Below are 14,470 nucleotides of genomic sequence, written 5' to 3' on the forward strand. Positions count from 1 at the left end.
ATATATATATATATATATTATAAAGTATAATGATAAATTATACAGTGAGACATAAATGTATACCGGTATATCCCTTTTAATTTATTTATTCGTTAATTTATTTATTCTCCTTTGTAATAATTTCCTTATTTATTGTCCGTTATCATCTTCAACTTTATTGAATACTTATTTTTGCAAGTATTAATTTATGTGCATGTGATAATATTTTTGTCTGTTTTATTCTTCCTTTGTATTTTTTTACCCTATTTATTTCTTCAACACTATTTATTTCTGCCTGTTGTTTTTACATTTCTGTATGCATTTTTGCCTATGTCTTACTGTATAATTTAATTTCTACCTACATTTATTTGTTTATTGTATTTTGGGGGGCAATTAATTGTATGCTTATTTATTTATAGAGCTTTTATTTATTTCTGTATTTATTTTTAAATATGGCAGAGTTGGTCCTATAATTCATCTTCCATAAGGTTGTGTACTCTTAAAATAAAGAATTTTGATAAAAAAAAAAAAAAAAAGAAAGGAAAAAAATGACTTCAAGGATAATGTCCCCTTTACCCCTTTACAAAAGAATATTTCGGTCATAACAGAACAATATCTTTCTTTTTTTTTTTGGTTAGTCCTCCCTAAGGATGCTCAGGGTGTCCCTGATTGGTCAGCGCTTCTGTACACAGCTGCATCACACTTCCACTTCCTCTTCCCCGGCGCAAAGATGGCGGAGTACGACCTAACCACTAAGATAGCCCACTTTTTGGATCGGCATCTCGTTTTCCCTCTGTTGGAGTTCCTTTCGGTCAAAGAGGTATGAAACAAATCAACCATGAAACTTGTATTTCAAGTTTTACTCTTATCAAAATGTATGTTTTGGCAGTCGTAGAACCTTAAGGAGTTGATGAGCACATTTTCCTCCCGCGTGTAAAATCTCTCCATTTTAGGCGGAAGAGGGTGGGAAGCTTTTTTCAAAATAAAAGCATAGTTCATCTCTTCTACGTGGTTATAAAGTATATACGACATAAATAACTAAAAATGAATATGTAAAAATGAAAATAATGTTGAGATGGATACATTTATTAGACATGAACAACACATTTTAAGTTTAGAGCGTACGCTGTATTCCCCTGATGTACATGTGAAGGGAATTAAACGGAAGCTTTTAAAGTTGTAACGTCTAACTTTACGTTAGCATTAGCAACGTGAGCTTGCTACAATTGATGTTTTTCGTGCTTCGAAGTATTATGTTTGTGTTCAGATATTCATCTGGGCTTTGTACAGTTTTCTACATGAGTTGTCATTGACCTAGTAGGATATTCTGGGTAACGAAACAGTGTTAAAAAAAAGCTCCCAAATGTAGCGGTTTCTGTGTTACCTTCCCCTACTGCTGGGTGATGTTCCAATAATTTTAGCTTGCCTACATTTGCCAGCAGTTTGCGAACATTTTCTGGTCTGTTTTGCCTTGACTAACTCGGTTTATGCGCGTTAACATATAAACCATTATATATATCGTCGTATATGATCAGCTTATTTCAGAGCAAAGCTTTTGGCTTAAACCGGGATGCTAACCAGGCTAGCTAATTTATCCTTCATTTATCAGACTGGGTGTTTGAATCCATGTTTAACACCATTGTTTTCCTTGTATTTTCCTACAGAAGATCTAAAAGAAGAAATATTAATTAATTACACTATCAATTTTTGAAATGGAAATGAGAGTATTGCTAATACTAACTTAATTTTCTCAACAAAAAAATATATATGTAAATAAATAAAGAAAACACGAATTACTGACCAGAATGCAATTAATAAAAATGTTGTTGAGATAAAATACTCTGAAGAAAAACAAATCAAAACTCATCATGCTACCTGAAGCAAAATTATCAACATCAGTACAATTTAATTGATGGCTTCAGGTAGTAATTTTGAGGTTAGTTTTGACATGTTCTTAAATCCTGCGTGATAATGATCATGAAAGGCCTGTTTACAGCCATGTGCTTTATTTTAGTCTTGTTTAAACCTTTACTTTGGTTAGGCCACTCCAAACCTTTATTTGATTAGGTAGATTGCTAAGGTGCTTTGGATCATCATCTTCTTGCATAACTCATTTGTGCAACAGTCTGACATGTTAATATGTAAAGAACAATGCTTGTACTGAATTTGTGTTTTAAGTTTAACAGTCAAAAAATTCAAACTAATATCCAGGATGCTAAGCATGCTTCTTACTGTGTTCAGATTGTTGAATGTAGAATAGATGGTTCACTGCTTTGGTCTGGTTTGTTTTTTAATCTAAAGGATGTGATTTCTCTTGGTAGAAAAATTCATATAGCTGGTGCTGAGGTATGGCAAGCCAAGAAGGCCACATTTCACATTGAATCATTGCGTTAAGATTGAAAGTAACCTGCTAAAAACGTGTGGTTTTTTTTCAATCTTAACGCGATAATTCAATGTGAAATGAGCACCAGTTTAGAGTTGGAATCAGTTTGTTGATAAAGGCTTCAATGTGGTCTGCTGGCCACGGCTTACCCCTTCTGAAGTGATATGGTCTCAAGCCTTAGAATTAGTTTTCAAGTTTTTGCAGAATTGATATCAATAGGTTCTTATTTTTTTGTAAATAAAATTACATTTTTTTTTTTTACCCTACTTCATGTTGTCAGAAAGTTTTGGTTTAAGTCATTACTTGGTCGGAGGATTAGATAGTTTCATGTATTTTTTTCCTTTAGAGAATGAATGGATGTAAGAACATCTTTTATTACCAGCTTGGGTTATCCTTCCCTACAATTACAATAATTATTTTTTTTCCCATGTGATTAAAAAAAGTCATAGAAAACTCTTAAGGTGGAAATTCTGTCAACAATCCTCTGAGTCTGACTGTTACCAGCTACAGTATTTACACTCCCTAACACAGATTGTCACATTATAACATGAAAGTATGTTCCTGGGAGTTTATTTAATGGCAAATAATGTAAAAAATGATGCGTACTTCACACCTTAGAAGTGTGACATGCGTTGGCAAGACATGGAGTTTGTTTCTACCTGATTTTTACTTCTACAGACTGAATTGACCTATTACCTACAAGATCTGCTACCTTACATTTTGTTCTCCATTGTTTACTTTCCCACTGGTGGCATCAACAACGCTAACCCAGCGTTAAGTTGTCACCAGACATGCACCTGCGGGTAGACAGAGGCCACCCAACTCGTCAGTTGGGGTTAGGCCCAGCTTTGTCTTGGCAACAGGAAGGGAGCCAAATGCCGATTGCAAGCTGGTCTACCGACGTTTGAAAAACCTGGGTTAACCGGCTAATTTCAGTGAAAAAGATAATTTACAGGTTGACCTGTACAGGAAAGAAACAGCTAGGCAGGTGAGCTCTAACCCAGCTCCCATGTCAGATAATGGTAGAGAGCACATCCAATTAGTCATAGTAAGAGAAACAGCACTACAATGAAAAAACAGGCCAAGCTCCATCATCTATAAATGAAGGTGTTGATGGCAGCCGCCCAGCTGATATTTCTCTCCGGGATGGTGTCACAGCCAAACAGGAACAGACCAGATGAAGCTACTGAGATGAGAAAAAACAGAGAGAGAGTATAAAGTCAGGAGAATAGAGATAGAATGAAGCAGAATGATGAAATAGGGGTTCGCATCACCAAGGCTCTTATAAGTTTTAACAAAACGGAAAGTTTTAAGCACTTAAAAGTAGACAGGGTGTCTGCCTCACGGACCAAAACTGGTAGTTGGTTCCACAGGAGAGGAGCCTGGTAAACAAAAGATCTGCCTCCCATTCTACTTTTAGAAGTTTTGGAACAACTTGTAAACCTGCAGATTGAGAGCAAAGTGCTCTGGTAGGAATAATGAAGTACAATTGGATCTCTGATATATGATGGAGTTGGCCATTTAAGGCTTTATATGTTTAGATTTAACAGGAAGCTAGGGTAGGAGAAATATGATCTCTTTAATTTTCATCAGAACTCTTGCTGCAGCATTTTGGATCAGCTGAAAGCTTTTAACTGCAGTTTGTGCACTTCCTGATAGTAAAGTATTACAGTAGTCCTTGAAGTAATAAATGCATGGACTAGTTTCTCAGCATCACCCCATGGCAGGATATTTCTCATTTTTGCAATGTTCTGGAGATGAAGGATGGAAATTCTAGAAAGCTCTTTGATATGAGATTTAAATGACAGTTCCTGATCGCAGGTCTGCATTGAGGCGCTGCCGTCAGCAGACCCCAGATTCAGCAGAATGGCCTTGGTGTTGATCTTAAGATTGATTTTCATCTCTCTCCTCATCCCATTGATTTGTCTAGGTGTCGCCTTTGGCTTCCAAAAACGTCCTCTGAGGTTTTTGATTCTGCATAATCTTTTTTAAATAAAATATGCACTCTATTCACACTTTTTGTTTAGATTTCAATAAAAGCAGAAATATCTTTGGACAGGGTTACCTATTGTACACACTCTTTGGGGAGAGCCCTGTGCTATTTCCATACAAAAAATTACATGCTGTTTAAATAAAATAAACTTAGAGACAAAAATGTTCCTGTGGTATGAATAATCCCATCTTTGACTGGACTGTAAGATAACCAATTTTTGTTATTTATTCAAATATCATGTAAATAAGTATGAATTTTCTTGGTATACAGATCTACAATGAGGAGGAACTTCTTCGTGGGAAACTGGATCTCCTCAGTGACACCAACATGGTGGACTTTGCCATGGATGTTTACAGGAACCTCTATTCTGACACGGAAATTCCCCAGAGTGAGTTTGGATGCTTCTTATATACACACAGCTTATCCCTTTTTCCCTGTAGCCAACACCCTCAGAATCAATCAGTTCACTTATTATTGCTAGATGGACATAATAAAAAGGCTTCTGCTCCGCTCCACTCACTCCACTCGCCATCGACTTAGCAGTAAACTTTTATTTTACAGCTTTTCGGTACTGGAGTTCAGACTGTGTCCATGCTGCTTTATGATGCTGCTGTAACTAATATCTGTCTTTATCATCTTCGTGTCAGCTCTTAGAGAGAAGAGGACGGAGGTTGTGGCCCAGCTGAAGCAGCTACAGGGAGAGACGGAGCCCATTGTGAAGATGTTTGAAGATCCAGAGACAACAAGGCAGATGCAGTCCACCAGGTAAAGCCTATTAATATTAACCCCTCAGCTCCCACCGCCCAGTCCCAGGTCATTTTGACATCACATTGGATGTGCTGCATCTAATGGCAAGCTTATTTGTTAACAAAACCCAACATGTTGTTTCTCTTTAGGATCAGGTGATCCTAAAGTAAACACCCATCAATTAAACTATAAACCAACTATACTCTACAAACACAAATAACAAATAATCTGTCATCAAATTAGAACTCATCATTTTCACTTCTTACCTTGGTTTCGTCTCGTGGCATTCCACAACACGCTCCATCCTGGCATAAAGGGGCTCAGTTTGACCGTAACACTCCAACAAAAAGTTATATCCACTTGTTTTTCCCATGAAATAAAAACACATGTTATAATTACCAAAGCTTAGAAGTAAAAATAAAGTTGATAAAAGCTAATTTTTTATGCCTGCCATTTTAGGTTATCTACGTTATTTGGGCTTATTCACCAATGTGTTTGCTCCCAAAGTTAAACATAAATTCCTTTCTCAGTATCCACAATACGTCGGAAACGCCCAGCACGTGAAAAACGGAATTCCAAGGCGCTGTAGTTTTTGCCCAGCTGCAACTCCACAAATCAGTTTTAATTGGCATCTTAGCCAATGATATGAGCTTTTATTGGAAGTGTAGGGTTTAGTGTGCGTAAAGAGTGAGAGGAGAAATAATTAAATAGGCACAGAAAATGCAGTAAAAATTCTGAAAGCTGAAAATTTGAAATATTATAAAAGGAAGCGCCTGAATGAAAATTAGCATAAAGCTATATATAGATATGCGTTTATTTATGGTCAAATTAGTCAGATAATTCAAATCTAATTTTGATTAATTGTGCCAAATAGCCCTTTTCTCACAAAAAGGGTCTGAGTTTCGCAATGCTTCTGACTAGAGATATAAAATTTTACTCAATTTTTGTCAAGACCATAAACAACAAACGAAGTGAGTTGTAGAGGTCAACTATGAAATCCACCCGGTGGCCGGCGACTGTTTTTAAATATTTACAACTAACAACTCAGAAACACTGCTGACACCAAAAGTTGAAAGCCCCACAGCTCTGGAACTGTTATACTTAGAGCTCTGAAATATTCTGCAGTTGTGGCTGACATGATGAAGAACAAATGTAAAAAAATGAGACATGCCTATTCTCAGGCATGTTTTCTGCTGTTCAAAAAAGCAGAAAATTATGTATCACACATGTAGTTTGGGCTTACAGTTCCTCAGTTATTTGCTTTTCTATTTGGGTATGCAAAATAGGTGAGGATTACCCAAAATGATGTGGGTGTTAAGAGTTAAAACCCAAGATATAGAATGTTAAATTTTTTACGCAAGATAAAAAAAAATATCATTTTGGACATGCTAGAAGTTGTCTAAAATATAGAATTTGTAAACATATCTCCAGAAACTAGAAAAGTGTACCTTTCAAATGAGGAACATCACATGCATGTGTTATTTATATTAGGTTACTAGCCTATGGCGTTTGGGTATACAATTTGTTAATGCACAAGCTATAAAAAGGTGGAAGCTAAGGGGTTAAATGATTGAGTTTTGATGACATTAGCATTATGTGAACCTGCTCCGTAACCTACTGCTCAACAATCTGGGATGAATTCAAGCTCTTCCTTGATCTTTTCTAGTTTTTATTTAATTGTGGACTAATTCAGCTGAACATTGAAAACATACATTTTGCAAAAAGCAAATTTTATTCCAGTAGGTTTATTGATTACTCTGGTTACAAAAAGCTGGGTTTTATTTAATGTTGAGGGTATTCTCATACCACTGTGGTGTTTCTGCAGAGCAACAGACTATTCAGCTCTTAAATCTTCTGTTATGTTTCTTTGATTATGTTCTTGTCAAACTTATGTTTATATTCTAATCAGTGAATGGTCTGTTTATTGAATACTATATGTGTCTGGATGCAACTTTTTATTTCCAATACAATACCCATATTGCAGCTGTGAGTATTGACCCTATACAATATCAAAGCAAATCATACATACTTTGATTAATTATTTTGTAGTTTGGAGCGTTAGAAGGTTGCTAATGTTTTTTTACTCAGAAAAATATTCAAATGCAATTATAAGAACCACTGACCAATTTATTATTAACAAACTGGTTTCATAACCTTTACACAGGAGCAGATAGGAGCGAAGTGTTTCTATCGGCTTTTTTATATCCAGGCTTTCGAAGCATGTCTTTGGCTGATATCAGATCAATACAAAAAATCCCGACTGAATACATGCACTATAGTTGCAAAAATCACTAAGAGTTTGATCAACTTACTGTGTTATTGTTTGGTATATACTTTTGTGTAGATAAACACTATTGCCAACTGATTTAGTTGGTATGTTTGTTAATCACTGGCATCTATCATCGGTGAGAGATAAATTGTATCTTTCAGTCAAAATAAGCAAGTTTATCAAACTTTAGAACAGATAGGATGCTTTCACAGTAATAAAACCAAAAAACAAACAAATAAAAAGTGTTACATCACATGGCTTCCTTTTTATGATGCAAGACAGCAAGAATGCTCCTTATTATCACGCTATGGGTAAAATCATGTGTATTTGTTGGCAAAGCTGTAGAACAAGGACATATAAAACAGAAGGCATTTAATTTTCATAATTTTAATGTGCAAGTATTTGAACTTCTCTGTGTTGAAATGTTGAAATGCAGCTCTGGGAGGATAATAAGCTAATACTATTAGCCGGGCTTTGTGCTCAGGTAGAACCAGCAGTCGCCTGTTAAACTGACACGTAGCTTATAGCTTTCCGCTGTATTTTGCCTTAATAGGCAAATTTTCTGTTTAGCTGAAATAATATGTTATGTTGAAGAGGGAATTGAATGAGTGTTTGTCTTTATTGATCTCACAGTGGAGAAATTTACTCGTTACATCACCTCAAATAGTCAATAAAAGAAGAAGAAGGTGCCAAAGAAAGAAAATGGTGCATATGTATACATTATGTCCACATATGATAGCTTTTTGTGGTATGGTTGTCAAAATAAGCCATTTTAACAAACTTTAGAAAAAAATGCTGTCACATGAGTAAAACAAAAAAAACATTTTAAAGACCAAAAAGTGTAACATCATCTGGCTTCCTTTAATTGAGGGATGTAAGATGACAAAGGGTGGTTCCCTGTTCTTAGCCTGCTGATTAGGCTTGTGTAGTAACAGGTGGGGGAGGGGCTACAGTTATTTTGACAATAAATCTAGAAAAGGTTGGTTAGTCTGCTTCTTACTTTTATTCCAATGACTGTGAACCTGAGGAACTCTGATCGATCATTTTGAGGGTTTAAAATCCACTTATTAAAACCTGCTGTCTGAAAGCACCCCGCCCTCAGTCATCATTAGGATTATCAAAGCAGCGCTCTGTAGATGTTTTGACACGAGTTTCTTTTCCCTGTCCAAATGTGTGATGGTTCTGTTTCTCAGTGTGGATAGCCCCTTAAATCTCAGCACAAATCCGTAGCAGAGTTTATGGTCCTGATGGATCATGGAATGGGTTGTGCAGAGAGATCTATGGCAGACGTTGCTGTCTCTAATCAATCTTTGGAATCTTTGTTCTGAAACACCCAGCGGGTCGCCATTCCACACATTGGACAAAGCAGCGAGGAGCCCCTAGATCTTGAACCTCTGAGCATTCTTGCTGCTTCAACCTGGCCTGCAACAGAGAGGAATGCCTCGGCCCCAGTGAAATTCATTTAACACACCACACATACGTGCCAGTGAATGCACACTCACACTTTCCCCTTTTATAAAACAGAATTTACTCTAGAAAGACACATAGTTTGAGTGCGGTGTCCACATAAATAGATTCTTGGTCAAAGGCGAAGTAGTAAAATGCATCTGGGATACAACAGTGTCGAAGAGCCAGTGCATTCCTTGATTTTGACAAACCCAGAGAGACTCAGAGGCTGCGCTAAGAAATCAGTCCTCACTTTATTCACCATGCAAAAACTTCCAGCCAAACCGAATCTAATAAATGGCTCATCACACATTTTTGAACACTTTCCTCTTGCTTTCGACCACAAGTTGAACAGAATACCTGGATGAGGTTTTAAACAGCAGATTTCCGGCCAAATGGCGGCTCCATTTAAACTGCCTCTAACTGAAGGAACTGTCTTTTCTTTCTTTTCCAGAGATGGACGAATGCTCTTTGACTATTTGGAAGAAAAGCACAACGTAAGTTCACCCGATTTGCTGACTTCTCACTTCTGTACTGCGTTTCCCATGGCTCCTGGGTGAACCCATGGTCATTTTAGGGGCAAAGTGGGAGGGACAGGGAAAAGCAGAACTACTTCCCAAAACCCTTAACTCATTTTCGGGGTTTGTATGGCTTGCACAAATTCTGCGGACATTTACATTCTGTGGTGAATTGTTAAGAATAAACGGAATAGCTCGGAACCCGTGGATAGAGCCGCAAAAATGCCGGAGGTTCTATATTTACCATGATGTTGGGCCGCTTCCCCTCCCCTCCATCGGTCCGGTCCCACTCCAGTATCCTGCTGACCTGCATGCTATCCTCAGTGTTCCTCCACCCAGTTCCGGCCCTGGGCCTCTTCATCTGTCCTTGCAAAGGCTTTATTTTGGGGTTTCTTACATCAGTGGGTACTGCTTACATTACTGCACATCACCAATCACCATCATATGAAGGAATACACGTCTGCTCTGGCTGCATTTATAAGTATGACCGCTGCTTGGCAGATTTGGAAGTAAAGTGAAATCCCACCTATGGAACATTTTGTAGTTCCTCACACTTTGTCACTCGACTGCCTCGTATTTTTGATGCGTTCTTCTTAAATTTCTATTTAATTATTGACCAGAACAAGCATCATGATTGTAAAAGTGGAGGAAAATTTGTAATTATTTTAATTATTCATCCTTTTAGGATTAGGAATCTGAGGAGTATTCATTTATATTCAGCTCAGTTCACCAGCACTCGCCTGTAGAAGTGACCTAATGATAAAATCTTCGATTTAATCACAGTTTAAATGCATTTCAGACAGGAATACTTTGAATGACTCAATTTAAAGAAATCCTCCAAAGATGGAGAAAGCTTGGTCTAGTGAAAACCTACATGCCATCCACCTAAACTAACAGGCTGGTTAAGTAATCAAGACTAGAGTTACACTTTATGGTATATGTGTGAACAACTGCATGCAGGTAATTGACCCTGCGTATTATGTTGAACTCAATATCCTTACAGCTTTTTTTTTTTTTTTTGTACTTCAGTAGAGATGGGAAGCTGATAAAGGTTGGTAAAGTGAAAAAAAAATGGCTCAGTTTGCCTTAGGATGCTGTTTCATTAAAGCAGGTTAATTTGTTAGAATGGTCTAGTCAAAGTCCGGACCCTAAATCAACTGAGAATCTGTCGCAAAGACTTGACAGACCCTCTCCACATAATGAGAAAATATTTCACTCTATTGATATTCAAAGCTTCTAGAAAAGTCCCAAATCATTATGTGCTGGAACGGCAGCAGCAGCTGGTTCTACAGAGAGCAGGAGCTGAATATAACTTCATGCTACGCTGTCTAGATTATTATTTTTGAGAATTTTGAAACACCAATTTTCCTTCAGCTTTACAATTGCCAAACACTAATCGTTGGCCTGTCACTTTACATTCCAAGTAATCCAGACGGTGGTGCTTTGACTCATTGTATTAAATGCAGTTCAGAAAATATAGCATAAATTTCTCACTTGGCAGCTCAGAGATTTTCCTGAAAACTGCTCAACACTTTTCCCTTTTCAGCAGCAGCGTCCATACATGTGACAGCTGCACGTAATTACGGAGCAGCCCATGTTTAAATTAGGAATGGAATCCAATGTAGTTTTCCTTGGTTTGACAACAGTTCCCGTTCTCCCTGTGATATTAAAGCTGTTCTGTTTCTGTTGAAGTTCCGTCAGGAGTATTTGGACACCCTGTACCGATATGCCAAGTTCCAGTATGAGTGTGGGAACTATTCTGGTGCTGCAGAATACCTCTACTTCTTCCGTGTCCTGGTAAGTCCTCAGCTTTGATCACACATGTTTACTCTAATCATAATAAGTAGAGTCAGCTTCACTCTTTAATGTCCCCGTCCCTCAATTTGTGAAATGAGACGAGTTTTACCTCAAATATGAACATCAGTTTTACTGGAATAAATTTTCAATAACCTGACAGAAATTCACAGAGGTAAAAGTATATAATTGAATCATCTTTCACTTAAAAACATCAGATTTGGTACAGAATAAAGAAACAATCAAAGGTATTCGTTGAATAAAATTGTCTTTTTTTTTCTTCTTAAAAACCATGTTTATTTTATAGTCAATTAAAAAGTTCCCGATCGTATTAAAGAAATTCATAAAAAGAGTTACTGCCAGCTGCAAATTGAAGCATTATTTTTTCATCTAGTTGTAGATTCTGGAAGAAGACAATCTTCAGTTTGTCAGAAACTTTCTATAAATCATTTCTGTTCAGGTTTCACTAGAACTTCCACCTCAAAAATGACCCAAAGCTTTAGAAGCTTTCAACTGATCCTGTTAAACAAAATCAATATTTTTGTGCCTTTTTCCACCTGTCAAACATGGCAGGTTTTCTCTGGTATTTTTGCTCTGGTGTTCAGCTGATAGAGGTACTGGTTACTGTTAAGGTACTGTTTCCGTGGGTCATTACAAGTCATGAACTTATTTTTTAAATTAAAATTCATTAAATGTGATTATAGTGCCATTTAAAATGCTTAATTAAAAAAAATTTATAAAAATAATTTAGTCAGATGTATGAGATATAACTGGTTCCGCGTGTTTGCGCAGAACTGCTTAGAGTTGATCGTAAAGCCTGAGCTTTACAGCTTTACAAGCTTGAGGATGCCAGCGAGTCGAATAGATTGTCCCGGATTTTAGACTATGCGAGGCGGTGTTTCTATTTCATATAGGCTTCGCCCTTTAAGGCTCTCACTAGTGGGTTCTTCCTTTTGCGCACATGTGCGAGCACTGAACATTTTAGTCCACGCCCACCTGCTGTGTGGGCCCGACTCTGGTCCGTATAAATAACGGTGAGACCAGACAATCGGGTCCCAGTTTTCCTTCAGAGACGTAAGGGCACTAGAAGAATGAAGAAGAAAAGATGTCCAGCAGCAGCAGGTGGTGTTTTTTTAATGTGAGTGTGAGCCTGCAGGAAATACAATAATTCATGCACCATGCGCCGATAAGAAATACTTTGATTGTGTTGGCACAACAAGAGAGAGAGAGGGGTGTGGGCAGGAGGTTGCTTGTGAAACCTGGGCGTATCTGTCCAAAACGATGCTTTGCAATGCTTTGGCAAGGGAAAATGCAAATTTCAACAAAAGTGGCTGGACAAAAAAGGAATTCGGGATATGGCTGCAACTTGTGGACGGTAAAGATGACACAGACACACACACACACATATATATATTTATTTATGAGTCATGGGTACGTGTTGATCACATTACATTAATTTCTAAGAGTATTCAAAAGCATTTAATTAGTTAGTCATTCCTGTATAAACCCTGTTATAAATGAGCTGGTATGTATTGGGATGTGGAATAACTAAAATACAGCCTAAAGTAGATCAAATCACATATTACCAATTCAGTAAGAAAAAAAAAGAAAAAAAACACTAAAAAAAGCTGTATTATATTTGGGAACTTTGAACGATTTTATCCAAACTGTAGCTTGGAATGAAAAGCAATGGGACTGATGCTGTGTTTGACTTATGAAAGAAGAAGCTATTTTCTTTTTGCACTGAAACGCATTTGTTCTCGTAAGCAAAAAAAATGTTTTTTTATTTATTTTTTTTTAGATCAAAATGTTAGTTAAGGAAATGTAATTTTATTTACTTTATTAGCAGTAATCCATTACAATGCAGAAAGTGATTGTTTTAGTTATTTTATCATAGTTTTCATCAATGTTTTATTTTAAATTCCTTTTAGTTTGGATTAAAAAAATTATTTCTGAGATGCTACATGATTATACCTTTTAACATTTTTAATATCACCAAAAATGTGTCGATATCTGCCTGCTCCAGTTTAACAAATCCTTACTAATTTAGATAATTTGAGAATTAAACAGTGATGCTTGTAGAAATGAATTAAAACACATGTAAACAAAATATGTGAAGCCCCTAGAATAGTAAAATGTCTAATTTCCTTTAAACATAACTGAAATAATTGCCAGCCTATTTTGATTTTGTTTTTGTTAAACAACACCTTTGAATTAATTATTTATATGCTATTTTAGGTATTGGAATTTCTTAGATTGAGTCAGAACTGCATTATAGCTTCATTTTTGATGGATTGTTTTTTAAAGTTCTGTCAGATGTAAATACTTCCTCAGCAGAGGCTGGTAACACTTGGAAACAACTAAATGTGTAAAAGCTTAAGTTATTGCCTGTTTAATTCCCTGCACATCGTCTGTATTAAGCACATGCTGTTGTAGTACTTGAGTGGGATCTTTTATTGGGCCAAATGAACAGTGGCAGGCTGCATAATCTGTCTGTAGTCTTCTCACGGGGTGGGGCCCTGCCAGACAGCTTATTGATTTTTAGAACCGCGGCCAGAGTCCCCAGTCACGACTCCCGAGCTTTTCTGCTTGGTTATAAAATCACTTTTGACTTGGCAGCAACAGTTAGAGGCAGTTTGCAATGAGTTTTAGACGGCATGAATGCCTGTGATCGGAAAATGACATTAAAATTGACACTGAAATTACCAAAGTTGGGACTGAAACGGCTTTACTGCGTGGTTTCCTTAAATAAATCTTTAAAACAAACACAACCACTAGGTCAAAATAAAAGCCTGAGTCTCTGAGTTAGCTTTTGTCATATCAAATGTATATTTGTACAATTTGTATACCATCACCATACCACACAAATTTTTTTTTTTTACTTTTTTTTTTCATTCTCTGTTTGAAATCCATTCAAAAGCCCGTTATTTGATCATTTCCACAAGTTAGCACAATTGTTTGGTTTTGATATCTGTTATTGATAGTTCAGGCCAACACATATTTCCAATCAGTTTATTATAAATGTGTCCAGGAAAAAGAGAAAATGTTAAATGTCCTGCTTTCTATAAACTTAGCTGTTTCCTTTAAACTTTATTCAGGCTGTTTGGGAAATAGATTGAAATTCAGAATTTCAAGTCAAGAGAGTTATTGAAGGATATAGAACAAGACCTTATTATTTTGTAACAACGAAACTATTTATATGATGGCAAATATCAAGCTCAATGTAATTACTAAAACAATCATTTGATCTAATATGGTAAACAAAAAAAGGTTGAAAACACTAATGGAAAGAACTAAACACTTTTGTGAAAACATGGTAAATGGTAAATGGCATGTACTTA

General features: G+C 36.5%; 1 protein-coding gene across 1 annotated transcript in view; it reads left to right on the top strand.

Moving 5' to 3' along the window:
- The first annotated feature begins 646 nt into the window (after positions 1–646).
- eif3e (eukaryotic translation initiation factor 3 subunit E) overlaps positions 647–14,470 on the top strand; it is a 42,187-nt gene continuing 28,363 nt past the window's right edge. The window contains exons 1-5 of the mRNA XM_015403383.1: positions 647–799; positions 4,626–4,743; positions 5,003–5,120; positions 9,272–9,314; positions 11,028–11,132. Of these exons, the coding sequence (XP_015258869.1) occupies positions 710–799; positions 4,626–4,743; positions 5,003–5,120; positions 9,272–9,314; positions 11,028–11,132 (474 nt within the window). The 5' untranslated portion in view covers positions 647–709. The remainder of the gene's footprint in view (positions 800–4,625; positions 4,744–5,002; positions 5,121–9,271; positions 9,315–11,027; positions 11,133–14,470) is intronic.

This window comes from Cyprinodon variegatus, unplaced genomic scaffold, assembly GCF_000732505.1.
Source record: "Cyprinodon variegatus isolate N-32 unplaced genomic scaffold, C_variegatus-1.0 Scaffold1488, whole genome shotgun sequence".
NCBI classification, from domain to species: Eukaryota; Metazoa; Chordata; class Actinopteri; order Cyprinodontiformes; family Cyprinodontidae; genus Cyprinodon; species Cyprinodon variegatus.